The sequence below is a fragment of the Mus pahari genome, chromosome 13 (assembly GCF_900095145.1).
Source record: "Mus pahari chromosome 13, PAHARI_EIJ_v1.1, whole genome shotgun sequence".
NCBI lineage: Eukaryota > Metazoa > Chordata > Mammalia > Rodentia > Muridae > Mus > Mus pahari.
In genome coordinates this window covers 6954082-6979834 of record NC_034602.1, presented here as the reverse complement: position 1 = coordinate 6979834, position 25753 = coordinate 6954082, and the positions used below count along the sequence as shown (strand labels likewise).

General features: G+C 42.7%; 1 protein-coding gene across 2 annotated transcripts in view; it reads left to right on the top strand.

Moving 5' to 3' along the window:
- Positions 1-25349, top strand: part of Pus10 (pseudouridine synthase 10) — a 64462-nt gene extending 39113 nt beyond the window's left edge. For both annotated transcript variants that reach the window (XM_029545093.1, XM_021210940.2), the window contains exons 8-18: positions 180-225; positions 1465-1529; positions 3797-3882; positions 4740-4865; positions 8188-8244; positions 10251-10327; positions 10425-10480; positions 12394-12511; positions 18182-18324; positions 21766-21865; positions 23840-25349. In XM_029545093.1, the coding sequence (XP_029400953.1) occupies positions 180-225; positions 1465-1529; positions 3797-3882; positions 4740-4865; positions 8188-8244; positions 10251-10327; positions 10425-10480; positions 12394-12511; positions 18182-18324; positions 21766-21865; positions 23840-23878 (913 nt within the window). In that variant the 3' untranslated portion in view covers positions 23879-25349. The remainder of the gene's footprint in view (positions 1-179; positions 226-1464; positions 1530-3796; positions 3883-4739; positions 4866-8187; positions 8245-10250; positions 10328-10424; positions 10481-12393; positions 12512-18181; positions 18325-21765; positions 21866-23839) is intronic.
- Positions 25350-25753: the final 404 nt, after the last annotated feature.

Sequence of the window (25753 nt, the reverse complement as noted above, 5' to 3'; positions counted from 1 at the left end):
TTTTTTTTTGAGACAGTGTATCACAATGTTGCTCTGGCTGTCCTGGAACTCACTATGTAGACTAGGCTGGCCTCAAATTCATAGAGATACATTTGCCTCTGCCTCACAAGTGCTGGGATTAAAGGCATATGTCACCACCACCTGGCTAGATTTTTATCTTAACTTGAATTTTATTTCAGAGGTGAAGTTTGCCCAGATTGTTTCAAACCAGCTAAAAATAAACAAGTAAGTATTTTTACTTGTTACATTACCAGTAAAGTGAACATGCATTGGGTATGTGGCAAGGACTGGTCTTTAATTATTTCTATCTGGTCAGTGTATTTTGACCTTATGTATTTATTTATTTTCTTCTGGAATTTTTGAGACAGCCTTATGCAGGGTTACCTGGAACTCACTGTATAAACCTGTTTGGTCTGGAACTTGTAGCTCAGGGACTCTTTGCAGAACTCCAATCATGCCATACATTACCCAGCCTTAGCTCTTCTCTGAACCACACAGCAGGGCTCCATAACCCCCCCTCCCCACCCCCACACACGAATCTTGCATCTTCGGTACCTAAAACACAGTGCCCTGTGAATGTGCTGCCAAGTTCTGCTGCCAGCTCAGGATGTAGTCTGGTTCCTTTGACCTGCAGTTGTATCATCTTATATGTGCTGACACCGGGGAACACTTCAGTTGGCATTTACCTTCAAGGAGCCAAGAACCCCTTTGATTTAGGCTTACTTCCTTTAAATAAATTTGATTCTTCACAAGATGGAACCTAAAGTGTGTGCGGTATGCCCTCAAGACACCTTTCCTGTTGTCCCAGTGCTGAGTAGGAGGTTCTCTTCATTTCTTAAACAGTTGTCCAACGAGTGTCCCTTAGTCGTCCTCATGGAAGCTTTGTTCCACCTGACAGCACATGAACCAGGCCTGTACTTCCCAAATTCTCCTCAGCATTCTTCTCTTTCCAGCTTCCATGAGAGTGGCCCAGTAGGCTCTTCTTAGATCATCAAGCGCTACTCTCACTCAAGGTTCCCAACTCTTCCACATTCCTCCCATAAGTCAGTTCCAACGGCTTAAGAACCACATGGCCAGGCTCATCACACAGTGGTGGGCTGGGCTCAGTATTGAGCATACCTTTTTTTACTTTTCCCTTTGCTGTGTAAAATACCCTGGTAGAATATTTGGAGAGAAAAATTTTGGCTCAGTACTGTACAAAAAGGAGACCGTGAGCTGAACACAGTATCCATTGAGTCTTTCTTCCTGATGCTTTGATCTGCCCTGGCTGCTTTTGTAAGGACATAGACTGAAGAAGAGACCTGGGGAGGCATGCTGGGTGCATTAAGGGCACCTAGGTTTGACTTGCTTTCTTGGGACTCTTAAGTATTTCTTGATTTTAAATATGTAAGGTGATATAATTCATCTAATCAGTGTATTTCAGCTCTTGTTTAGTTGATGTCTTTTTCATTTCACCCCATATAGTCGGTATTTACCAGAATGGCAGTTTTGAAAGCTTTGAATAAGATAAAAGAAGAAGACTTCTTCATGTAAGTATAGAAGTAAGGAGCACTGCACATGCTTAGAAACAATGGGAATATCAGTGGTGCTAGCCTGGCTGTCACTCTGCATGTGTGCATCTCAGTCCTTCTCATGGTCTGTCCCTCGTATAGCACCAGCACGTGCAGCATTTAGTAAATGTTCATCAGATTACACGTGAGTCGTCTGACTTCCATGTCTTACGGGAGAGGAGCCAGAGTGTGGCTCCATGCACAGTACTTACCTACTGTGCACAGTACTCCATGCACAGTAGCGCTTGATGATTTAAGATTGGACCCAGAGTTGAGCCTGGGTCCAATCCCTGGGACCAAACCCAAACTTTTGATTTTGAGAAGACATTGATTTCCGAAACAGGAGTTGCATTGCCTAAGTTTTCAACTGAGTAATTTATTGGCCCATAGGCCTAGTGCTATTCCTGTTCCATCTCAAATCTGATACTTTGTAGTGTGGCCTCTCTAAAGGAGAGAAGAGGGGGCTTGGTAGTGAGCTCACTGGGACAGAAAGCACTGGCTGGAGAGTCAGGGAACCTGGCTTCAGCTCTGTTCTTTACTCCACACTTGGAATCTTAGCAAGCTCAGCTTCTTCTTTTGACATCATTACCCTTTTCAAAAATATAAACATATAGAAATACAGTAAACTATATTTTAACAATCAGTGCTTTAAAAAAAGGAATTGCTGTAGCTTTCCTTCTAGAAGATTCTTGAATAAATATCAAGCAAAAATTATGATGGGGCTTCTTATTGTTTATGTACTAAAAAATAAGTCTCACAATGGAAATATTCTCATTAAATTTCAAAAGTAACGGGTACTCTATCTGGAGACTGGAGAGATGGACTTGGTCTAGTTTCAGCACTCATAGAACAGCTCACAACTATAACGCAATCCAGGGAATTTGATGTTCTTGTCTGGCCTCCAAGGACACTAGGCAGGCATGTGATGCACAGACATGCATGCAGGCAAAACACTCATACACAGAAAATTAAGATTAAAAAATATACTTTATATAAATACCAGCTCTTGGGTTTCTAAATGATTTTATTGTTAAGGTACCTTGGGAAATCATAGAAAAGTTCCAAGCCCTTTGTTTGGGGCTAAATCAGAATTTAATTATTTACGGGTAGCCTCCAGTTGGTGCTATGGGAATTCCTAAATGATGGACAGAGGATAAATTGTTACTTCCTCTTCTCAGATTGAAGTCCACTAGCTAAGAGAATAGCACCCCAGCTTGTCCCTTTTTCAAGACGCTGTGGTGTGATTGCCAGAGTCACAGTTGAAATGAGAAGGAAGGAGGAGGGAAAGTGGAGGAGGACTCCCCACAGGTAGGGCAGACCTACCCCCCCCCACACACACACACAAGTGGGAGCACTTGCCTACCACAGACAGCTTTACCCAAGGAATGGAGGTTTATTCAAGCCAGCAGCAAGTGACCAGATAGAACAAAATGGTTGAAGAGCCTGGAGGGGCTTCTGCATTGTATATGTGGGTTTTCCCCAGAAATCTACAGGCTATTAGAAATTACCACTGGGGAAGATAAGATCCCCTGATTGTGTAGGGCAACATACAAGCCCCAATTTGCTTGGTGCCACTGCTGTGTGTTAGAAGGGGTGGAGTGTTGTCTCAGTAGTTAAGAGCACTTGTTAAGGATATGGGTTTGATTCTCAGCACCCACATGGGAGTTCACTGCCTCCTCAGACACCAGGCACACATGGGGTACATAGATGTACATACATGCAAAAGAGTTATACACATAAGGTAGTAAAAATCTTAAATCTTAAGATTTAGAATCTTGAAAAGAAGCGTATTCAATAGCTGATAGCATAGCTTATCTAGTCCTCGGGAGGCCAGGTCAAATGGATTCTGGCCAGTCTGCAACATCGTGAGTTCCAGACCAACCTCAATGTAAGCAGACGTGAGGACTGGAAGATGTCTCAGAGATTAAGCATACTGGCTGTTCTTTCCAGGATCCAGCAACCATTTCTGGCCTTCACAGGCATTCCACACATGTGGTTCACAGACACACCAGGCAAAATATCCATGTACATACAATAAAAATAAATAAATCTTTTCATCTTTAAAACAAGACAGTAAAATTTGAAAATTAGTAAATGCCCGAAGAACCCTTTATGCTTCAAAACCCTTAAGGTAGGGAGAGGTACCCTCCTTGAATTCTGAGTTTCTTAGTCCAGGCTGAAGCAGCTCAGTTTTGTTGACTTGTGTCTCAAATATTAGAATTCATAAAATTTATTTTGTTTTTCAGGCAATTTCCTTGTCCTCCAACCTCTCCGAAGACTGTATGCTCTGTCCTTGAGGTTGAGTGCACTCACAGTGCTGTTTTTGTCGCTGGTGAGTATCTCATCTGGAGTAGACACACCCTGTGAGCCTCCCTCTTGAACATGTCCACTGACTGCTCCTCCATGCTGCTCTTACTGATATAGAGAGGCCTGAAACTAAGCAAGAGAAAAGGCGGAGGGCAGTTAGTAACATGGAAAACAAACTTAACAAAACTAACTTCACTATCCTCCCTGTGTCTAAACACTTGGCTTTATGCAGAGAAAAAGAAAATGTAATGACTTTTCTAATTGGTATATAGCAGACAGGTTTTTGCTTTATTTCAAAAGTTATGGTTGCTTTATAATAAAAGCTAAAAGTTTAAATGAAATTGCTTTTTAACTTTTGATTGCCTCTGGTGGCTGCTTTTTTTTTTTTTTTTGGTAGCTTTATTCATAAGGCAATGAGTCACAATTTGTTAGGAGGTTGGGGAGTTTTTATTTTTTTAACTTAGAAGTTCTTAAAATTTTCACAAAATTAATTCTCTGTAATATATCATCAACAGTGACCATGATATTTAAATGATTGCCAATTATCTGGAAAGGCAAGTCTTTTTATGATCATTATGTTTCACAGTATCATGTAACTCTTTCAGTCAGTGAATCTAACATTAGTAAATTATTTCAGTCATTTGATACACTGTCTATCTGTTTGTAAGCTAGCTATTCTATTGTTACTTTAAATATTATTTAATTATCTCCATGTTTATGTGATGGCTTCCCAAGTTAGACTGTTTCTTAGTTAAGGCCTGGGCCTCCTTTTATATCCTAGCATTCAGAATAACAAACTTACTAAATAGTTGTTACTTCCCTTTTTATCCTCATACATTAATCACAGCCTTCCATCCAACTACCTGATAACTTCTTTGGCAGGCAGATATAATAAATACTCCAGGAAACTACCACAAACTCCTTGGATAATTGATGGAGAAAGGAAAATGGAATCTTCGGTGGAAGAATTAATTTCAGATCATCTACTGGCAGTATTCAAAGCAGAGAGTAAGTATTAAGATGCTCATGTTTAAATACATTGTTACTCACAAAGATGCCTTGAAGGCTCCAGGAAAAATGTCTCTGTTTGGTTAGTTATGCCCAGCCTGAGCTCCTTGGCTCCAGGCTTCCCCTCACAGCCACTGTTAATGTTCAAAGGGCTTCCAGCCCATGCTAGATTTTAGTTCAGATAGCCAAGGATAGCTGTCCTTTCTCAGTGACTGCTCTCTTCTGGGAAACTCAAAACAACCAAGACTGCTTTAGACAAATGCACTAATCCCTAATCTTGGCAAACTTCTTTGAGGAAACGAAGAAGTTTCACCTCCCATGTCCAGTGCTTGTTCAGGAGTACTTAGTGCCTTAACCTACAGAGCCACTTGGGAGGAGGTTCAGGACTGGAGAAAAAAGACCAAGAGCAAGAGTTTACAGAGGTTTTATGGAGTGCATAGTGTTTTAGTTTCCTAGGTATTAACGAACCAGGTTTGTGGGATGAGTCAGATCTGGGAAAGCTTATGTTTTCCTTGACTCAACAGGCCTGCAAGTCAAAGGCAGCTTCAAGTCTTGTGATTTTAAATAGTAGGAATAGATAAAACGGAAAGGTCTAAGACTTCAATTGTAAAAAACAACTTCAGGCAGTAGGCAATGCCAGTCTTTGGAGTGGGGCCTCTCATGGATCAGCTAGGCACTGCCTTTCTCTCTGAGAAACATGCTTGAAAGTCAGGCAGAGGTCTAGTGGGGCAGTGGCCGTCCTGTCTAGCCCTTTGACTTAGGAACAAACGCTTTAGACCACATCTCTCTCATGATTTATTATCTGTCATATGAGTAAGCTCCCTTTTATTATTTACTTTATTATTTTTACTCTTATGTATTGGCACTTATACCTGAGTGTTAAGTGGTACTGGATCCCCTGAGCTATCTGTGAGGAGGATCTCTGTGAGTTCAAGGCCAGCCTAATCTACATAGCGAGTTCCAAGACAACCAGGGCACATGCAGCCTGTCTCAAAAATCAAACAAAAACAAACATATAAACAAAAACCCAAACATACAAACAAAACTAAGTTGTATGTTCAGTGTATTCACTGAAAAGTTGATACGAGCACAGTCGTCTGGCCCTGGATGCTGACTGGCTCCTGTGTGTGTGGTAGTGGTGGGTAGTTCTAAGCTTGTTCAGAGTCCCTGATTGATAACCATCATTTGCCAGCCATGCTTCTCAGATGGGTGACTTGTAACTTCTGATCAATGGTTCATATCTGAGGGCTCTGGGAAGATGAGCTTTAACGGTTACTTCCTTGAGTTTGACAGTGTATGCAACAAACCAGTGTTGGATGGAGCACCCTTGCTTCATACACAGCCATTTCTCTCTTAAGGAGGGCAGACAAACTTGTCTCTCAGTTGCTTTGAACTAGCCCATGCTGTTGTGTACCTGCTAGTTCTGTAGGTAGTATTAAGTGTTGACACAGTCTCAAAGTCAATGAATCTAGGAAGTTTTTCCCTAGTACTACATTCACTACCTTAATTGCTGAATAAAATGGTTGTTGGGCCAGTTCCCTGTGGTCTACGCCCTGTGTCTTGGCTTCCTGGGACCTTCAAGCCTTCAACCGTCGGCCCTGAGTCTGAAAGCTACCGCATAGCTGGCCTACCACTTAGTGGTCCCTGGTAATCCTTTCTTCAGTTTGCTTTTGACATGACCTCTCCTTTGAGGAGATGCCTTAGAAACAGTAGAGTTAGAGGAGACAAGGCAAGGCACAACTCAAGTTTAGAAGAGTAAATTGTAAGCATGTATTCTCTAGTATCAAAGCCTTTCCCCCAGCTGCTCCTCATTACACACTTGAGAAAGTCTTGAGGTTTTCTCCATAATGACTTCCATGTTGGATCTAGGATTCAGTCTGTTTTCTTAGATTTCACGTTTGAAGCATTTTCTAAAGGGAGCTAGCTGGTGGTGTGACTCAGTGGCCGCAGGCATGTGCGCTGGGGTTGGCGGTCCGAGTCTGGTCCCCAGCTCCCATGGTTCAGGGAGAGAGCTAACTGTGCAGTCTGTCCTCTGACCTCCACATGAACACTGTGGCACATGCCTGTACCCACAGCACATCACACAGACATCCACACATGTAACACAACAGTCAGTAGAGCACAGGATAGAATATGGAACTGTGCTTGCTGGAATGTGTGTGCAAGGATGGTCTGACATTTGTTTCCTATCCTGTGTCTACATGGCACATTGTACTTTCCATCAGTGGCAACTCTGAGGGTGTGGACAAGTCCACCTGGTTTACCTTTGTCTCTGTGACATCAAGCACAGTGCACTACCATAGCAGACATCCTGGGGGGACACAGCAGTGCCTTTGTGAGGCCGGACTCTGATGGTCTCCCATGTTTGTTCATCAGTGTAGAGACAGCTCAGGGCTCCCAGTGCCTCCCAGCCCCTCGCAGTCCTCCATCCAATCCTGCTTCTGCCTTGTTGGTTCCAGTATGACCTGGTGGTTAGTTGGTTCTAGTGTCAGAATGCCGGATCCACCAGCCTTGCTACCAGATCTGCATTTGTTAATCTAATGTGACTTTTGGCATGTCCTGCCTGCATCACCTTCCTTAGAAGGAAAATGAACGCCTGTGGCCACCTGGTTAAAGTGTCTGGAGTAATGACTGCTGTGGTGGTGAAGTCTTCTATTTGATCTGTATCTATGAGCTTTGTTATGTAGAGATGTGAAACTGTCTTCCCTGTTTGACATTTTTAGTGTTTGGTCTGTGATGGTAAGTTCATCTTGGATTGTGCATTGGTTTTAACATGGCTCCATGGTGAGTTTGTTATATAATTAATTTGCTATTTAAAGGTCAGACCTTTTTCTCAATTTCTTTCCATAGAGTTTAATTTTAGCATGATTGCTCTTGTTGGGTTGCTTACTTGAAAGAAAAAAGACAAAGTTTTTGCCGAGAGCCAGTGGCCAGGGAGGTGGGGCCTTCCTCCCAGCTTTGGCTTTCCATGAGATGGGGTATAGATGCTAGCTAAACTCTGACTTTGACATCAGAAATGTGTAGCTCTGCCATTGGACTGTTTGACCTTGGGAATATTGCCTAAATCTACAAAGCTTAATGTCCATTTATTTAATGTTTTATAAAGTTATAATAAGAATTAAATGATGTGTGTATAATTTTACCCCAGCATGTCACATATAATGAGTAGTATTTATTCTTACTATTACTATTTTAGCCAAGATTGAGATTAGAGATGAGGTGGTCATTAGCCATTGAGGTTACCTCCCATGGATTGCTGGGATGATTTCTACCACAGGTTGGAATAAAGAATTGCAGAGCTTCTGTGTCTCATCTCTTACAGGTTTTAATTTCTCATCCTCGGGACGAGAAGACGTAGATGTGAGAACATTAGGAAATGGTAAGATGGCATCAGCACCACTTGGTTAGAGCCCACCTGCTTTCTGCAGCCACTTAAAGCCAAGGGAGACTAGGAGCCTGCAGATGGGGGGCCTTGGCAGACTGCGGTCTTTGTCTGAACAGTCATTTCCTTGGAGGCTCTCTTACTGGAAGCCTGTAAGTTGTAATGACTGTATGTGCCTTAAGAAGGTGATTTTTTTCCCCTCCAAGTTATTAGTGACTCCATTTAAGAAGTTCTCAGGCACGTACTTTTAATCCCAGCACTTGGGAGGCAGAGGCAGGCAGACCTAGTTGGAGGACAGTCAGGGCTGCCTAGAGAGAACCTGTCTCAAATTTTAGAGAGAAAGACACACACACACACACACACACACACACGGATGGGCGTGGTGGTGTACTTGTGAGGCAGAGGCAGGACAGCCACGGCTCTCCATGATAGAGCATGTCTCAGAAAACAAAGAATATCTCAAAAATGACCAGTTTTCAAAATACCTTTCTTTATTTAAAAATTACTGTTGCAGCTTTCATTTCTTTCCTGTTTTATCTTCTTGGGTTATAAGAAAGATGAGGAGACGTCCTTCTGAACTGTTAGGCATTTGCAGTTCCTTCTCCTCACAGGATCACAGCTATTCTAGGTCACTGCAAGAGTGGCTGGGAGAAACTGGTAATAAGGAAACATGCTCCACTATGTTCATAGCAGCCTTATTTATAATAGCCAGAAGCTGGAAAGAACCCAGATGTCCCTCAATAGAGGAATGGATACAGAAACTGTGGTACATTTACACAATGGAGTACTACTCAGCTATTAAAAACAATGAATTTATGAAATTCTTGGGCAAATGGATGTATCTGGAGGATATCATCCTTAGTGAGGTAACCCAATCACAAAAGAAGTCACTAGATATGCACTCACTGATAAGTGGATATTAGCCCAGAAACTTAGAATACCCAAGATACATTTTGCAAAACACAAGAAAACCAAGAAGGAAGACCATCGCGTGGATACTTCATTCCTCCTTAGAATAAGGAACAAAATACCCATGAAAGGATATAGATACAGAGACAAAATTTAGAGCTAAGATGAAAGGATGGACTATCTAGAGACTACCCAATCAGGGGATCCATCCCATCATCAGCCACCAAACCCAGATACTAATGCACATGCCAGCAAGATTCTGCTGAAGGGACCCTGATATAGCGGCCTCTTGTGAGGCTATGCCAGTGCCTGGCAAACACAGAAGTGGATGTTCACAGTCAGCTATTGGATGGAACACAGGGCCCCCAATGGAGGAGCTAGAGAAAGTACCCAAGGAACTGAAGGGGGCTGCAACCCTATAGGTGGAACAACAATATGAACTAACCAGTACCCCCTGAGCTTGTGCCTCTAGCTGTATATGTAGCAGAAGATGGCCTAATCGGCCATCATTGGGAAGAGAGGCCCCTTGGTCTTGCAAACTTTATATGACTCAGCACAGGGGAAGGCCAGGGCCAAGAAGTGGGAGTGGGTGGGTAGGGGAGCAGGGGCCGGGGGGGGGGGGAAATGGGGAACTTTCGGGATGAGTTTTAAATTTAAAAAAAAAAAAAAAAAAAGAAAAAAAAAAAAAAAAAAAAAAAAAAAAAAAAAAAAAAAAAAAAAATTTAAAAAAAAAAAAAAAAAGAGTGGCTTGGAGAATGGATTTCATCTCAGTGTGTCTGAGCAGTGCTCTCTGTGACAATGATAGTTCCATCAGTGTGTCCAACTTAATTAATGACTATTGAAGTCTTGTTTTGTAATTAGCACAAGCCTATGTGAGACACTCTGGGGAAGACAGTCCTTTTTACACACTGCCTGGATGAATTTCGCAGCCTCCTTGCTCCAGCCCTGGATGCCCCATTACTCTTTCTCACATACTTCAGACCCCTACACTTCACTAACTTCTCAGTCCTGGAGCTCAGCTTGCTTCTCACACCTCCCGCATTTGCCCCTTGCTAACTGCCAACACACTTCTGTTTCCTGCTGTGCGTTGCCAGGAAGGCCCTTTGCAGTTGAGCTGCTGAATCCTCATCGAGTGCATTTCACCTCACAAGAAATGAAGGAGCTCCAGCAGGTAAGGGCTGCAAGGTTCTGCCAGGTCTGTGTTTGTGCAGCGCTCTGACTGAGCGAGACTGAGTTGGTAATTGTTTTTTCTTTCTCTGATACTGCAGACAATTAATAAATCATCTGACAAAATCCAAGTCCGTGACTTGCAGCTTGTCACAAGGTAAGGGTGGATGTGCTAGAGAGTTCAAAAAGGATTCTTTCAAAAGTTTCCAAAGATTACATGTTTGTAAGGGAATTACATAGAGTTATTTTTTTTTTAAAGATTTATTTATTAATTATATGTAAGTACACTGTAGCTGTCTTCAGACGCTCCAGAAGAGGGAGTCAGATCTTGTTAAGGATGGTTATGAGCCACCATGTGGTTGCTGGGATTTGAACTCTGCACCTTTGAAAGAGCAGTCGGGTACTCTTACCCACTGAGCCATCTCACCAGCCCCTACATAGAGTTATTAAGGAAAATAAAAATCTAGCAACCCAATTAAATGGGAAAATGATTAAGTAGACCTTTCTCAAAGGAGGATGTATGAGTAGTCCATGAACATGAAACAATGCCTAGCATCTTGCACAAGGGCTTTGCAAGACCGAGCCACTCCCAGGAGGATGGCTATCACCAAAACCATGAAAGTGTCAAGTGTTGGCAAGGACACAGAGGAACTGCCTTGTCTGTTGCTAGGGTTGGAAGTGTGGCCACTTTGACAGTCTCTCCTAAGCTCAAACATACAGTGACCGTATGACCTAGCTCTTCTGCTCTAGATGTCACATCGACAGTAGAAATGAAAGCATATATCAATCAAAGACCACATGCAGTTGGTTATAGTAGTGTTTTTTACAAAGCAGAGAAGTAGCCAGTGGTAATATAGACCTGTAATTCTACTGACTGCTAGGTTAAGGCAGGAAGGTTGGAATTCAGGGCTATCCTTAGCCATGTAGTGAATTTGAGGCCAGCCTGGGGTTATATAATACTGTTATGTTAAACAAATAGGTAGTAGTAGTAGATACTATTTGTGTATCTATAGAAAGACACAATGTGATCCCTTCTGATCCTTTGACGTTCCAAGACTTGTTGTGGACATCTGAGACTGTAGATAGTACTGAGTCTATAAATAGTATGTTTTTCCTGTACACAATTGATGAAAAGGATTGACTAAAAAAAAAAATTGAGCACAAGTCAGAAGCAGAGAGAGCACTTGCTGCCCTTACCAAGGACCTGGGTTCAGTTCCCAGCTCACACACACACACACACACACACACACACAGTAACTCACAACTACCTGTTCCCAGCTCACACACACACACACACACACACACACACACACACACACACACAGTAACTCACAACTACCTGTAGCTCCAGCTGCAGGGATCTGACTCCCTTTTCTGTCCTCACAGGACACCAGGCATTCATGTGGCATACATACATGCAAGCACTCACACATACTTGTAAAATAAAAATAAATTGTTTAAAAAGTAAAGCATAAAAGAATAATAGTTAATAATAAAACAGGACAATTATAGCAGTATACAATAAAAAAAGTTAAGCATCATTTGCCCTATTTCAAGTTTTTGAATGTAATACTTATGGTCTGAGATTGACATCAGGCAAAGAGATAGGGGGAGCCTACATACCCACCTGGTGCAGAATGATAGGGAGATATGGAGTACTGGTTCATACTGCCCCACAGATGCACCTTGACCTCAACAGCATTATGAAGTGACGGAATCCAGTCACCAGATGGCACAAACTCTGTGACTGTGCCTGACAAGAAACATTTAGGGAAATGGTAAAGAAAGAAAGTCAGGTAGTGATCAATGGTCTTGGTCTTGGGGAAAGGAATGGGAAGAAGGTACTCATGGGTATGGAGGGCCTTTCTGGGGGCAGTAGAAGTATCATAGGTTAGATTATGTTAGATGCACAGCTCCGTAAGCAGTAAAATTCATAGGAGGTATCCTTTAAATGGAGGAAATGCATGCAAGTTTTACTTCAGCCAAGCTGTTGTAAGGAATCAGATTTGGGACAAGGTCTTTGTATATTTTATGTGTTGACATAAATGTTCCTTTGTTGTTTTTGTTTAGGGAGGCAATAGGGCATATGAAAGAAGGTGAGGAAGAAAAGACTAAGACCTATAGTGCCTTGATATGGACGAATAGAGCTATCCAGAAGAAGGACATTGGGTTCCTGGACGACTTAAAGGTACAACATGCAGTTCTTTGCCTGTTTTTCTTTTCTTCTGCATATAAAAAAGCTCATTGTCTTCTAGTTTATTCCCAGCACACCATAGAGCTTAGGGATTGGGGTCAGCGTGACCTACGTTCAACTCCTGGCTTTCCCATTCACTGCCCAGTGATTGGATGGTGGTCTAACTGGAGTCAGTGTTGCTTTTAACCCCTGAGCCATCTCTCCAGCCTCTCCTGGGTACATTCTTAATTGTGTAACTCTGGACAAATTCCTTACCTCTGTATGCTTTCATCTGTAAAATTAGTTTAGAAAAAATAAATTAGTTCAGTTATACAACACATTTCAAATGGTACCAACTACATAGAAAATACTCAGTAATGCTATTATATTTGGCTATCTATAAAAGTTAAATATAAAACAAAATGTGTTACTAGATATTGATCTTAAAATCACATATGAATGAGTACATGCAGGCACTGTGTGAGTCACGTGCATTCTGGCAAGGTATCTTACAGTGGCTAAGAGTACTTCTACTGTGCGAGCATAAGAACCTGACAGTGGATCTGAGCCCCTGTGTTAAAGCCAGCCGTGGCCATGTATGTTTAAAATCCCAGAGCTGTGGGAGGCAGAGGCAGGAGGATCGCCGACACTTGCTGACTGCCAGCTTAGTTCCAAGTTCAGTGAGAGAGCCCATCTGAGAGGAGTGAGATGAAAAGTAGCAGGACCCTCATGGGGCTTCTATCCTGTGCATGCAGGGTGGGGAAGGGGGGAGGGAGGGAGGGAGGGAGGGAGAGAGGGAGTGAGGGGAGTGAGGGGAGTGGAAATTTCAATGCAAGGTCTGAATGAGCATAAACAAGCACAGTTATCTGTATTATTTAAATGGGCAGTATTTTGTAGCAATCTAGATGAGCTACTAAATGAATGACACTTGTTTCATAAATATGTGTATACCTACACACACACACACATACACACACAAACTCACACACAGAGTTTATCTGTATAATGGAGTTTTACTCCCGAGATCTTTAGAATCATGTGGTAAGAGCTAGGTATGGTGGTCCAGCAGATCAAGGCAGGAGGATCATAGGTGTAAGCCAGTGTGAGCTCTCCAGCTAGTGTAAGCCATCAGGAGCTCTACAGCTAGTGTAAGCCATCAGGAGCTCTCCAGCTAGTGTAAGCCATCAGGACCTCTCCAGCTAGTCTAAGCCATCAGGANCTCTCCAGCTAGTGTAAGCCATCAGGAGCTCTCCAGCTAGTGTAAGCCATCAGGACCTCTCCAGCTAGTGTAAGCCAGCGTGAGCTCTCCAGCTAGTGTAAGCCAGTGTGAGCTATCCAGCTAGTGTAAGCCATCAGGACCTCTCCAGCTAGTGTAAGCAAGCGTGAGCTCTCCAGCTAGTGTAAGCCAGCATGAGCTATCCAGCTAAGCCCTACCTAAAGGAACCAAATTATTATTATTATTATTTTGGTTTTTTGTTTTTGTTTGTTTGTTTGTTTGTTTTTCAAGACAGGGTTTCTCTGTGTAGCCCTGGCTGTCCTGGAACTCACTTTGTAGACCAGGCTGGCCTGGAACTCGGAAATTCGCCTGCCTCTGCCTCCCAAGTGCTGGGATTAAAGGCGTGTGCCACCACTACCCGACAGGAACCAAATTATTTAAAGTGGTTGTTATTAACATAGGAAAAGTGTTGTCCTAAATGCTAAGGGGAAAGCTGTAAGAATACCTAGAGGGAGGCCTTGTGATTTCAGCACACCCAAATATGCTGAGTGCGCGCGCACACACACACACACACACACACACACACACACACACACACACACGGCTATGGAGAAAACAATATGGCAAAAGTTTCCAAAAATAGGATTTATCATTAGTCATGCAAAATAAGTTACTCAATAGATTAAAACAAAAAAAAGGATAAAGGATCTGAACAGATGGTTGAAAAAGGAGAAGCTGGAGATGCCCAAGAACCATTTGGAATGCTGCTCCACCTCTAGGGCAAAGTCGGGTATGACTTCATGCTGCTCCCTTAAACCACTAAAGCAGACAGTGAGTCTAGTGGGGAGGGGAGCTGCACATTGAAGCAGAGATGGAAGGCATTTCAGACATGGAAGGCAACATGACTCCCAGGTAAGGGTGGGCATGACAGGTAGCTTCCTGACTCAACAGTATCAAACTGGAAAGAAAATGACATTGGCTGGACGAAGTGGCACAGCACATAAAGGGTGTGAGTTCAGGACCAACCTGGACTGCAGAGACCAAGCAAACAAGTCAGTCTCTGAATGAGCTAATGGTTGGACAACAAGCATCTTGAAACTATTAAAAACAGACCAGAAGCAGAGTATGTGTTCACTTAACCTGGGTTAGAGTTCATCCGGACATAAACTGCCTGCGTCTGACCCATGAGGCAGAAACAAAGCAGCGGCCATGAGGGCTGCAGGGAAAGTCCACACTGCTTGTCCACCCGGGACACCCGCTCCCTCCACAGGCCTTGTGCTTTGCTCCTATGTCTAGGGCCTTTAAACACATTGGGGGTTTTGTTTTTGTTTCTTTGTTTTGTTTTGTTTTAATTGGGGTTTGAGTTGAAGTTATTGAGGTGTAAATGAGGTTATCCTGTAGCCCAGACTGAGCTCACAACGTGGCCAAGGATGATGTTGAACTTCTCGTTTCCCTGAGTCCACCTGAGTGCTGGGTGACAGGAATGTGTCACCATGCCTGCTTTTTATACTGTGCTAGAGAGTGAACCCAGGGGCATCACACATGCTGTGCAAACACTGTTAGCATTCTGTCTAAGCTCCACCCCACAGTTACCTGGCAACAACAGCCCTGTAGGCCTGACCCGCTATAAAAGGGACTGTGTGCCCCCTCCTCTTACTCTTGCCTCTTGCTCCCCCCCCATTCCCTTCTTCTCCCTCCACATGGCCATGGCCGGCCTCTACTTCTCTACTCTCTCCCTCTCCCTCTCTGCCTTTTTCTGCCTCTACTACCGTCTTAACTCATCCTCATGCCCTAAATAAACTCTATTCTATACTGTACCATTGTGTGGCTGGTCCCTCAGGGGGAAAGGATGCCTCAGCATGGGCCCATTGAGGCACCCCCTTCCCCCACACTCACCACACCCCCATAGAACATATTCTTATATCTCTTTATCCTTTAATAAACACATCACTGGTGCTGTGAAGCACTGTACCAAATAAGCCCTATCTCCAACCACAGATGAGGGGATATAACACAGACAAACCTTTAAGAATACAGGTTCAGAAACTTTGTAAATCATATATTCCTTCATAGACTTATAAATCAGCTGGGTGTAATGGTACACATCTTTAATCCCAGCACTCAGGAGTCAGAGGCAGACGGATCTCTGAGTTTGGGGTCAGCCTGGTCTATAGTCAGTTCCTGTCTATAAAGAAAACAAAACAGAACAAACAAACAAACCAAAAAACCCATCAAAAATCATAGATGTAGGAATTATTTAGAATGCTGTTAAAAAATTGTCTTGCAAACAATAGGTTTAGGGGCTGGCATTGAGGCTCAATGAAAAATTAACCCAGTAAAAACTGATTCAGGGGCTGGGGGTGGAACTCAGTGATGGGGTGTCTGCCTGGTGCAAGGCCCTGGGTGCGATTCCCAGCACTGCAAAAACAAACAAAACAAGGCATATTTGGGAGGTTATCAAGGTCTAGTTAGAAAAATCACACAGAAAGGTGATTTTTATAGAGACACAGAAGTCAGAGGCCACCCCCAGGTACACTGATGGGTCAGGTGGTTTCTAGTGACACTTTTATAGTTTTACAAAATTCCCATTGCTATAACGGTAAAGCTGACTTAGTTCTCTGTTCTGAGAAATGGCCACTGTAGGTTCACTGTTGCTCTCCTCCTTTTAAAGGTCAGCCTTCATCTAAGGAAAAAACAGTGTGTGCCTGTGTGTGTGTGCATGTGTGCGTGTGTGTGCCTGTGTGCGTGTGTGTGTGTGCACGTGTGTGCCTGTGTGTGTGTGTGCGCACACGTGTGCGTGCGTGTGCGTGCGTGTGTGTGTGCCTGTGCGCGTGTGTGTGCGCGTGTGCGTGTGTGTGCACGTGTGCGTGTGTGTGTGTGTGCGCACGTGTGTGCGTGTGTGTGCGTGCATGCGTGTGTGTGTGTGTGTGTGCCTGTGTGTGTGCATGTGTGTGTGTGTGTGTGTGTGTGTGTGTGTGTGTGCGCGCGCGCGTATATGTGTGTGTGGGGGGAGGCCAGTGTTAAGGTGGGTGTAATGGTTTCCTTTTGTGGACACATGGCCTGAGAGCTGATGAGTGCTATGTTGGGAGTGGCTCTGGTGACTGGCCTCTCAGTCAGTCCTGAGGGGAGGAACAAGCAGGGAGAGGAGAGCTCTCACTAGATATTTATTATTAATTTTTGTTAGTATTTTTAGACAGGGACTCACTGTGCAGCTCTGGCTGTCATAATATAAGACCAGGTTGGCCTCAAACTCACAGAGATCTATCTATGTCTACCTCCAGAGTGCTGGGATTAAAGGATATGCCACCATGCCAGATAGTAGTAGCTAACTTAAAGGCTGGCTATTTCTGTTTTTTGAATATTCCTCTATCATTATAACTACTCACACGGTTCAGTCTTGAGCATATTTGTCTTTTTGACTAGAGAAAAGTCAAGCCTCTTAGAGACAAGTCATCTCATAAGAATTATAATCGTCAGGATCATGGTGGGGAGGGGTTGTTGATTGCTGGTGTGGATCTCCATGCCCTTCAAGTGTGGTCTTTGTTGGAACTTGCTCTTGTCTGTAGTGTCTGGAAGGGAATGTAGACTTTTCTTTCTTAGCAGAGCAGTGGCTGCACACAGTCATGCAAATCAGGAGGAGCTGTTACAGCATGAGATTGCACAGAATTCAGAGTTCTTAAGAACTGACTTTTCTGGTTTGCCAAAAACCTATTTTTAAAAGCTTAAAGTAGTTGATCTTTTATAGTATGAATCCCTATTTCTTAATTTATGTCTAACATGAGGGGAAATCTCTAATTTGATGTAATTATAAGGAAAAACACCCTGTATTACTGAAAAAACATCTGAATTATTAAAATATATGCAGATATTATATTTGTAAGTCTGGGCTAAGAAATACTGGAAGAGTGTGAGTCACTGTACAGACTTAAGTTACCCTTCTGAACTGGAACTTTTTGATAAACACTGATGCACCTTTCCAGACACAGCCTGTTGTACAACAAACCCCAAAATAGTATACAGTCCGTAAGATGTGCATACTTCCCGTACGCACAGGTGACACTCAGGTCGGACTGTCTCCCTGCCACTCCTCGTCCAGCCTAAATTCATCTTTGTAGCATTAGAAGACAAAGCTAAACAATGGTATCTTCTAGCAAAGTCCTACGCCAGAATCCCGACTGGTCTGTTAAGTCTCAAGGCAGGAGCGCCCTCAGGGTCATTCCCTTCTAGCCCTCTTTATGGTGTGGGTAGTAGTAATATTCAGAAAAGGAGTAATTAGGAACTAGGCTATGAGAAGTCCCATTGAGTTAGAGCCTAAGGAGGCATAGCTGGTTCTGATATTAGCCATTCCCACCTCCTCCAAAAAAAAAAAAAAGAAAAACAAAACAAAACCAGTGGGAACTGCTGTGGTGAGCTTCGGGAGGCAAAGGCAGCACTCAGGTCTGACTCTGTGATTGTATCGTGTCCTCTAGGACTTAAAGATTGACCAGAAAACACCTCTCCGAGTCCTTCACCGAAGGCCTTTGGCTGTGAGAACTCGGGTCATTCACTCTATGGAGACACACTACCTGGATGAGCATCATTTTCGTCTGCATTTGAAGACCCAAGCTGGAACGTATCCTTCTGCCTCTGCAGAGACCTAACCAGAATGGGATCAGGATAGTTAATGCTGCCCTAACAGAATGGGCCAATTGATCTGGGAGGTTTTGTTTGTTTGTTTGAAATGTGTTCTTTTCCAGGCTAGTCATGAACTCCTGATCTTTCTGCCTCTACCTCCCAAGTGCTGGGATTACAGGCCTGTGCCACCTCAGGTGGTCTGGGATATTTTGAAAAGAACTTGAGTGTATTAATTCAATTTTTTGGAGTAGAATCAACATTTTTGTTTGATGTCTGTTTTCCTATTTGTTTCAATGCAGAGTTTTAAACCATAAAGTAGACATCAATTAATGTCTACAGTTGTGTTTCAGTGTCTTACTATTGTGTAACATATGATATATACTTAGGAAGTACTTTTTATTTCCTGTCCTTACATGTTTTACAAGTCACATGTTCATAACCCTATTTGGTCCTCTAAGTATTCCAGTGTTTGCCCAACTGGTTAGACAGGTGATAGAAGGAAAACATAGTATTTTACTTTCTTTAAAGTTGAGACAAGCTCTCATGGTGTTGCCTAGGCAGGCTTGTTATAGAAACTTAAGCTATATTCTGTTTCTGCCTCCCAGAAATACAACAGGAATACAGACAGACACATGGCTGTATCCAGTGCTTCCTGACATATTGATCATAGCTAATATGCTGGCCTTGTGAGAAAAAGGAAAAGAAACACTACATATTGCTTACTTAAGCAATAATATATTGGTGTTAGTGTTTCAACTTTTGACTATGTTTTAAGTAGAAAAGATTGGTACTTGAAGTTCTAAATAGCTACATGTCAAAGCTGATATTTGTGTATAACATATTCTGACTTGTGGTATTGGGGTCAGAACTGAGTTTTTAGTTGGAGTATGTCAGTATTTTAGGCTTAGTTTAATATTTACTTTCTTTCAAGACTACATCTCACTGTGAATCCTAGACTGTCCCTGGTCTCAAGATCCTGCTTCTGCCTTCCAAGTGCTGGGATAACGGGCATGTCTAACCATGCCTGGTTTTGGTATGTATGGGGGTGGGGGAGTAGGAAGAGAGAGGAGAGAGAGATCCAGTGCATGAAATGATAAATGTCTTCTAACTGGTATAATGCCAGTTCTGTATACAACACAAACCTCTCCAACGTGGGAGGAGTCTGGGCTAGCCACCGGCAGCCCTCATCTCCGTCCTGCTATAATTAACATGCCTCTCCCTCTCTCCCTCCTTCCCTCTTCCTTCGTATTACCCTAGAGTGGCTGGACTGACCCAGCTGCACTGGGGGAAGAGCTTATCTACTCCAAATAGCTTTCAGATCTTGGAGTTTGAATCCAGGGTGGTTTGTGTAGACTGTGGTGGGCAGCGTGTTTTATCTTTATTGTCTGGAGCACATTTGGCTATTGTAGATGGAATTCAAAGAAATACCAAGTTAAAATTTATTTTCACTTTGGTATTGGGGATTGAGCCCAGGGCTCATTCATAATAAGTATATATCATACCACTGAGCTTCACAACCTACCTCAGATTATAAAAGCAAAGTAAAACAAGTCCTGTCTTTAGTTTTACATACCAAGAAGAAATGCTGTGTCTTTTGGAGAAACTCATACCTTTTCAAGTCTGTTAAGACATTTTTAGAACAGCCATGTACATGCACCTGGTGCAAGGCTAGCTACCTCATGGTGCTCCCTTTGCAGTGTGCAAGTCTTGCTGCACTGAGCCCATTTGCGCTGTTGGTCTGCCGTGGCTCAGCACCGGCCGTTCCCTCCGTCCTGCGCCTCCAGCAGGAACAAGGGCCAGACCTTTCAACTGCTTTTTCTGGAGCTTTTTTTGGTCTGCTGGTTTCTTTATTGTTACTAGCTTTCCCTGAAGAAAACTGGAGAGAAAGAATGGCAATTGAAGAGAAATTAGGAATTAAGGAAGAAACGTTCCTAGGTAATTGAGTAAAGCAGACAGTGGAGAGGCAGTAAGCCAGCCTGTGCGGCTGCTTCTCACTCCCTGGAGGGTGCCGCCATCTTCCTGTTCAAACTCTGTTGACTGCCTCCCGCTCCACTGTGCCTCCACGAAGGCAGCATAATGCTTTTGGTTAGTTTTCTTAGTGAGCCATGGAGAAAAAGGTGTACTTCAGATAGTTAGGGCTACAATGAAGTCCTGTAGAATGCTAATCTTATTAAGAACTTCCAGATTTAACCATTGCCTTCATAATGTAAAGACCTATGTGGAGAAAACAGAGGTGCTAAAACCAGCCCCCCAAAAGAATTTAGACAGACTCTGATGGTCTGCGCTGTAACCCTCAGGGTTGCTGTATGTTCAAGACAGCTTCAACTACTCAGTGGCTCCAGGGCAAAACACCCAGAAGTGTAAACACAGGAGAAGCAAAACGCAAAACAAGCAAACACTACCTTAACTCCAGCGTGGGGCTGGGGCTCCCACCCCCTTTTTTGGCCTGTAACCCACCCATACATGGATTCCATATACTCAAAAGATACATGTATCATAAATAATATGCATTATTATTTTTTAGACAGGTGGTGGTGGTGTGAGCCTTTAATCCCAGCTCTCCGGAGGCAGAAGCAGTCCAATCTCTAGAAAAAAAGTTTTGGTCTGAAAAACAAAAAGCTAAAATATATTACTTTTTCTCTTCCATCTTAATCCTAATGTATTCCAGGGTTACCCCTCACTGAGGACACTTACTATGTGGCCCTGTGGAAACATCACTTGGTAGATACCAGTTACCATTATTGACAGATGGGACTAGATAACACACACACACACACACACACACACACACACATACACACACACACACACACACACAAGTTTAAAAAGAAAAGTATTGGGTTGGGCATGGTGGCATGAGCCTTTTACCCCAGCACTAAGGAGGCAGAGGTAGGCAGATCTCTGTGAGGTTGAGTCTGTGATGTAGATCTCTGTGAGGTTGAGTCTGTGATGTAGATCTCTGTGAGGTTGAGGCCAGCCTGGTCTATAGAGTAAGCTCCAGGACAGGTCTACATGGTGAGATGCTGTCTCAAAAACAAACAGTAATGCAATTATATAGCTAGTTTAATGTATACTCAAACCTTGACATTTTAAGATGTGCTAATTAGAAAAGACCCAAAGCCTGGGGCTTGGGGCGGGGTTGCCAGTGTTTCCAATTCCTCACATGGAAGGTGGAAGCAGGAGGATTGAGGTGAAGTTTCCGTAGTCTGGGCTGCATGACACCTTGACTCAAACAAATCAAAGTCATGGCCTTTGGTAGGTTAATGTTGGCATCCAGGCTGGTGGGAACCAGTTTGCCATAGCTTACTTTTTAAGATACATATCTCAAGTCAGAGTTTAGAAATGAACTCTCTTTTGTAACTTTTTAATTCTATTTATTTTTCCCTTCTACTTGCCAAAGTAGTTGGTATTACATAATCTTTTCCTTAAAGAGACCCAGCTACATTAAAGAATTTGTACATGGAGACTTTGGGAGAACCAAACCAAACATTGGCTCTTTGATGAACGTGACCGCAGACATTCTTGAGCTAGATGTGGAGGTAAAGTATTTTATGGGGAAATGCACATCTGTAAGTCACACTCAGCTACATTAGGTCTTCTGGCAATAAACCAAGTAGCACTACCTGTCCTCATGGGTATTTTTTATATGAAGGGTGTTTTGTGTCTTAGACTTATTTTCTTTTTGTCTGTGAGTATTTTGTGTGTCTGCACCATGTGTATACCTGGGCTCCCAGAGTTGAGAAGGAAGTGCTGGGTCCCCTAGAACCAGAGTTATAGATGGTCACAAGCCACCATGTGGGTGCTGGGGATGGAATGCAAGTACTCTGAAGGAGCATTTCTCTAGCACTGTACTGGAAAGAATTATCTTTGGAATTCTTATTAAAACAAACAACAAACCAGGATCCCATTTGTGATACTTCTAGAATATATAGCTAATTTACTAATTGGTATTAGGTACTGTCGTTAACTAATTTACCTAATTTACCTATAGCATCAGGTTAAACCCTTAAAGAAAACAAGGAAATAATAAAGTTGTAACTGTGCCTCACACATCCTTCTGAATGCTAGGGTTATGTGTAATACAGAATTTTAGAGCTGGGTGGTGTGGGGGTTGTGTGTGGGGGTGCACTTGGGAAGCAGAGGTAGATCCCTGAGCTCAGGACCACCCTGGTCTATACAGTTCCAGGACAGCCAGGGCAATTCAGAGAGAGCTGCTCTCAAAAATTGAGTTGGATGGTTTAGGGCTGGGCTCATCTCAGTAATGGCAGTTGCTGCCAAGGTTCCACTAAATTCAGCCCCTGGGATCCATGTGGTACAAGTAGAGACTCCACTCTCATCTCGTGTGCTTTGGCATGGGCACATGTATGTATGAAGAGCATGTGCAAACACACACACACACACACATACATACATACATACACATTCACATCTTGGGCTTTATGGAAACTTTTTGCTGTGTGTACTTGTGCAGTGGTTTTTTTGGCTTTTTGCTGTTAGGGAATCTGGAGTGTGAAGTGACCCATGGGCTAATGGATGCATGAGTTTCAATAAGCCACATCAAGCTTTTGCTTTTGTTTCGTCTTAAAGCAGCCCAACCTGGCTTGGAACTTGCCTTGTGGTTCAGGCTAGGCTCCCGGAGCTGAGAGTGCGGATGTTCACCACTGCACCCAGCGAAGCTTTCTCTTAAGGCCCCACAGAGAAACCAAGATAGGGTGTGTTTGGCCTGCCCAGAATGTGAGTATGTGTGTTTTGGTGTGTATGGAATGTGATTGTGTGGGCTGGAATAGATAGCTTGCTGTGATTGTAATCTACAAGAACAAAGTGCGGGTGAGTAGCAGTGGAGACTAATTTGATTTATTTAGCTATTTTTATGTTGTGGGACAGGGTCTTAGGGAGCCCAGGTCGGCTGTGAACTCCATCCTCCCGCCTCTGTCTCTGAAGTGCTAAGATTCCAGGCACATTTCATGACAACTGGCTTGAAGAATTCTGAGGTCAGAAGATACTTGATGCTTTTCTGGTTCTGCTAATTTTCTGTATTCATCTGCCTTACATTTATTCACAGACTGCTTGAGCCATGTGCTATTCTGGCCAACAGTGGTCCCACTAAGTGTCACCTAGTGACATCGTACTGTAGTACACCTTGGTGTTTGCCCAGTGATGGAGTCACCTAAAAACACATTTCTCAGCATGTGGCCCTACAGTTTTTCTATGTTAAATAGGAAGGTGGTAGAATAAAGGACAGTCAGAGCAACCGTTGTTGAGACTTCTGAGGAAAAATAGTGTGGCTACCCAACTTTGAATTTGTTTATACTTTACTCATAACTGACATTACAGTTTTACAGTTTCTTCTCTTAGGAGTTGAGAGGTCTAATAGTAATTGTATCTCCGTTAGTTCAGAAATGGCCATCAGTGTTGCTGCTCTTAGCAAATGTGATTCTCTTGCATTACGGTAAAACTGCTCTAGAAATGCTTGCCAGAATTCCTGTTTTACTGATTTGTTTTCCTCCTTTTAGTCTGTAGATGTTGACTGGCCGCCTGCTCTGGATGACTAGCTCCCACATGTGAACACAAAAGGCTTTCCTGGCATGATGTGGATATACAGGCAGCATATCCTGGAAAATGACTGTTTACCCACCATAACGGTGTCTTCAGAACCACTTGGATCATGTTGATCTGTTCCTAAAGTTCACTGTAACATCTCAGGATCTATTTGTATGCATATTTTGTGTTGTAGTGTTCTAAGAATGTCTTATGTTTTCTCATTCCCTGTCTCATGACCACAAAACCAAAGTAGGAGGAATCAATCCATTTTCCTTCTAAAGTCTGTTACTTAGAGAGATATGTAATGGGAGGCACTGTCAGTTAGATGAGGTAGGACTTCTTCTAGCATAATCTCCTACAAGAGCCGATACCTTTAAAGTAATTTGGTAAAGCTTTCAGATCATCTGAGTAAATGTTACAACTTGACTCATGTAGAAGGGTGTCCTATAATATTCCAATATGTCAAACGTAAATCTGATTCTAATATTTTCCAGTTACCCTCAAGCAAGCTTCTATTATCAATAGAAGTACTTTAAGGAATGATTTGTCATAGTCCTTACAATTTTGACAATCGAAAATTGTCAGTATGTGTCTCCTGCAAAGGCAAGTGACACCTTACCACTGGAGGGTACTCTAGACACTGCCTACCTCTTTTGTCTTTTACATAAAGAGAAACAAGTGCCTTCAGTAACTTTTGTCCCAGAGTTACAGATTTGAAAATTCAATAATACTAAACAAAGACAAGCATATTTTGGTGTTTCAATTATTTTCTAATTTCAAATGGTCTACCTAACATCTAATTACATAAACAAGGAAACAAAGGTTAAATGACACACCTAGTTACTCTTGTAACCAGGTCTGGAGCTGATGTGTGTCTCCAGGGGCCTTTCTAAAAACCCTTGTCAGGAGCACCTGCATCTCCTGTGGATGACAGTGCCCTCAAGGAGGACAGCTAGGCTTACAAAACCAGGAGGGTGGCTTCTGGAACTTGGAAATCAAGTGGCGCCCCCAAGAAATGGCTAATGTATGTCTTAGATGATCTCATAATTGTCACTTGTAATGGCACAGTGAAGAGAAATCTCAAACATATTGAACCAGAAGAATTAATCACCAAAAATACCAGAAGGGAAGCTCAATAAAATTTTGACTTAAGTAAAATTTTCATCAGCTAGTGCAACTTCTTGACTTTTTTTTGATGCATTGATTTGAATAGCATTTGATTATTCACTTTTCTCATCTTTGCACACAATTCATACTGACCCTGAAGATGTATTATATCAGGAAGATGTTTTTGATTGAGATGAAAGGGCAGCCTACTCCTTTGAAACCTTGTTTCATCATGTGTGAATAATAGCAAAGGGTTTTTCATTGTCAGAAAATTGAAAAGGAGATAACAGAAACTAACTGATAAAAAGTGAAAAGTTAAAGACTTCTATGGAATATTTCTCAGCTTCTGATGAAATTTTGCTAAAAGATTTAAATAATTTGGGGAAAGTCTTTGAGCGTTTTTTTTTTTTAGCTCAGTTTTGAATGTACCAAAACATGAAGGTCAGGAACTTTCAGCAAAGCATTCCGTGAATTGTTTCCTGTTGAAAGGTAAATAGTAGCTATAGACACTGTCTTAGGGACATGAGGACACAGGGTTAGGGAGTCTTGTGGTTTGCTTCCCCTGGCTTACAGTGCCCAGTACTGTGGTTCCTCTTCTATATGCTTTGTTTAAATTAGAAGCAATGTTTAAAAGCATACCTCATGATGCTGGTAGAGGACCTTAAGAAGGGCATTATTAAAGAAATGCAGGAGAACGCTGCTAAAGAGATACAAGTCCTTAAAGAANAACAGGAGAATACTTCTAAAGAGGTAGAAGTCCTTAAAGAGAGAGAGGAGAA